The sequence below is a fragment of the Anarrhichthys ocellatus genome, unplaced genomic scaffold, assembly GCF_004355925.1.
Source record: "Anarrhichthys ocellatus isolate YVR2014 unplaced genomic scaffold, GSC_Weel_1.0 scaffold1890, whole genome shotgun sequence".
Classification (NCBI taxonomy): Eukaryota; Metazoa; Chordata; class Actinopteri; order Perciformes; family Anarhichadidae; genus Anarrhichthys; species Anarrhichthys ocellatus.
In genome coordinates, this window is record NW_022281864.1 from 8,511 (window position 1) to 9,407 (window position 897).

The 897-nt window shown below is 45.7% G+C and overlaps 1 protein-coding gene across 1 annotated transcript; it reads right to left on the minus strand.

Moving 5' to 3' along the window:
- Nucleotides 1-508: 508 nt before the first annotated feature.
- Nucleotides 509-894, minus strand: LOC116377954 (histone H3-like; the record flags this gene model as incomplete). Its single annotated transcript, XM_031839722.1, has 1 exon — nucleotides 509-894. A coding segment is annotated over one exon (366 nt), but the record flags the coding sequence as incomplete, so codon positions are not given.
- Nucleotides 895-897: the final 3 nt, after the last annotated feature.

Below are 897 nucleotides of genomic sequence, written 5' to 3' on the forward strand. Positions count from 1 at the left end.
TCGGAAGCACTTCATCCATCCATGTTTGTACTAATGTTGTGAACTATTTTGCCCTCTAAATTTCAAACATGAAAAAAAAGTTTCAATGTTTCAAAAAACTCGGCAATAAACTATTTTATAACCTTAAAAAAATAATATCTAGGCAGGCTGACGTAGAGAAATAAACTAGAAAGTAGAAGCATTTGATCCATGTCTCCGGTTTAACAGCAACGGTATTAAATATAATCATTTCATGCACTATACTCTGATAATTTGCCTGTGTGTCGGCCTATAAATCTACTTTAGTGACATACATGGATACTCTTAACCCCATCTAGTGTTTATCAATTTGCTTTTTAGATAACTACAGAAATACACACGCACAGGATCGTTATGGCGAGTATGTGTGAAGTATGTGTAGAAACCAGCATTCAAAAAGGTATGTTATACATAATTATTATATTATCAACAATGTTGAGGAATGAGCTCTTCAGAGAGAGTGAGGTGGCTCTTAAAAGAGCCGTTGTGGTTTGTGGATCAGCAGACAGTTTAAGCTCGCTCTCCGCGGATGCGACGAGCCAGCTGGATGTCTTTGGGCATGATGGTGACCCTCTTGGCGTGGATGGCGCACAGGTTGGTGTCCTCGAACAGGCCGACCAGGTAAGCCTCACTGGACTCCTGCAGAGCCATAACAGCGGAGCTCTGGAAGCGCAGGTCGGTCTTGAAGTCCTGAGCGATTTCTCTCACCAGACGCTGGAAGGGCAGCTTGCGGATCAGCAGCTCCGTGGATTTCTGGTAGCGACGGATCTCTCTCAGAGCCACGGTACCAGGCCTGTAACGGTGAGGCTTCTTCACGCCGCCGGTGGCCGGAGCGCTCTTACGGGCAGCCTTGGTGGCCAGCTGCTTCCTGGGGGCTTT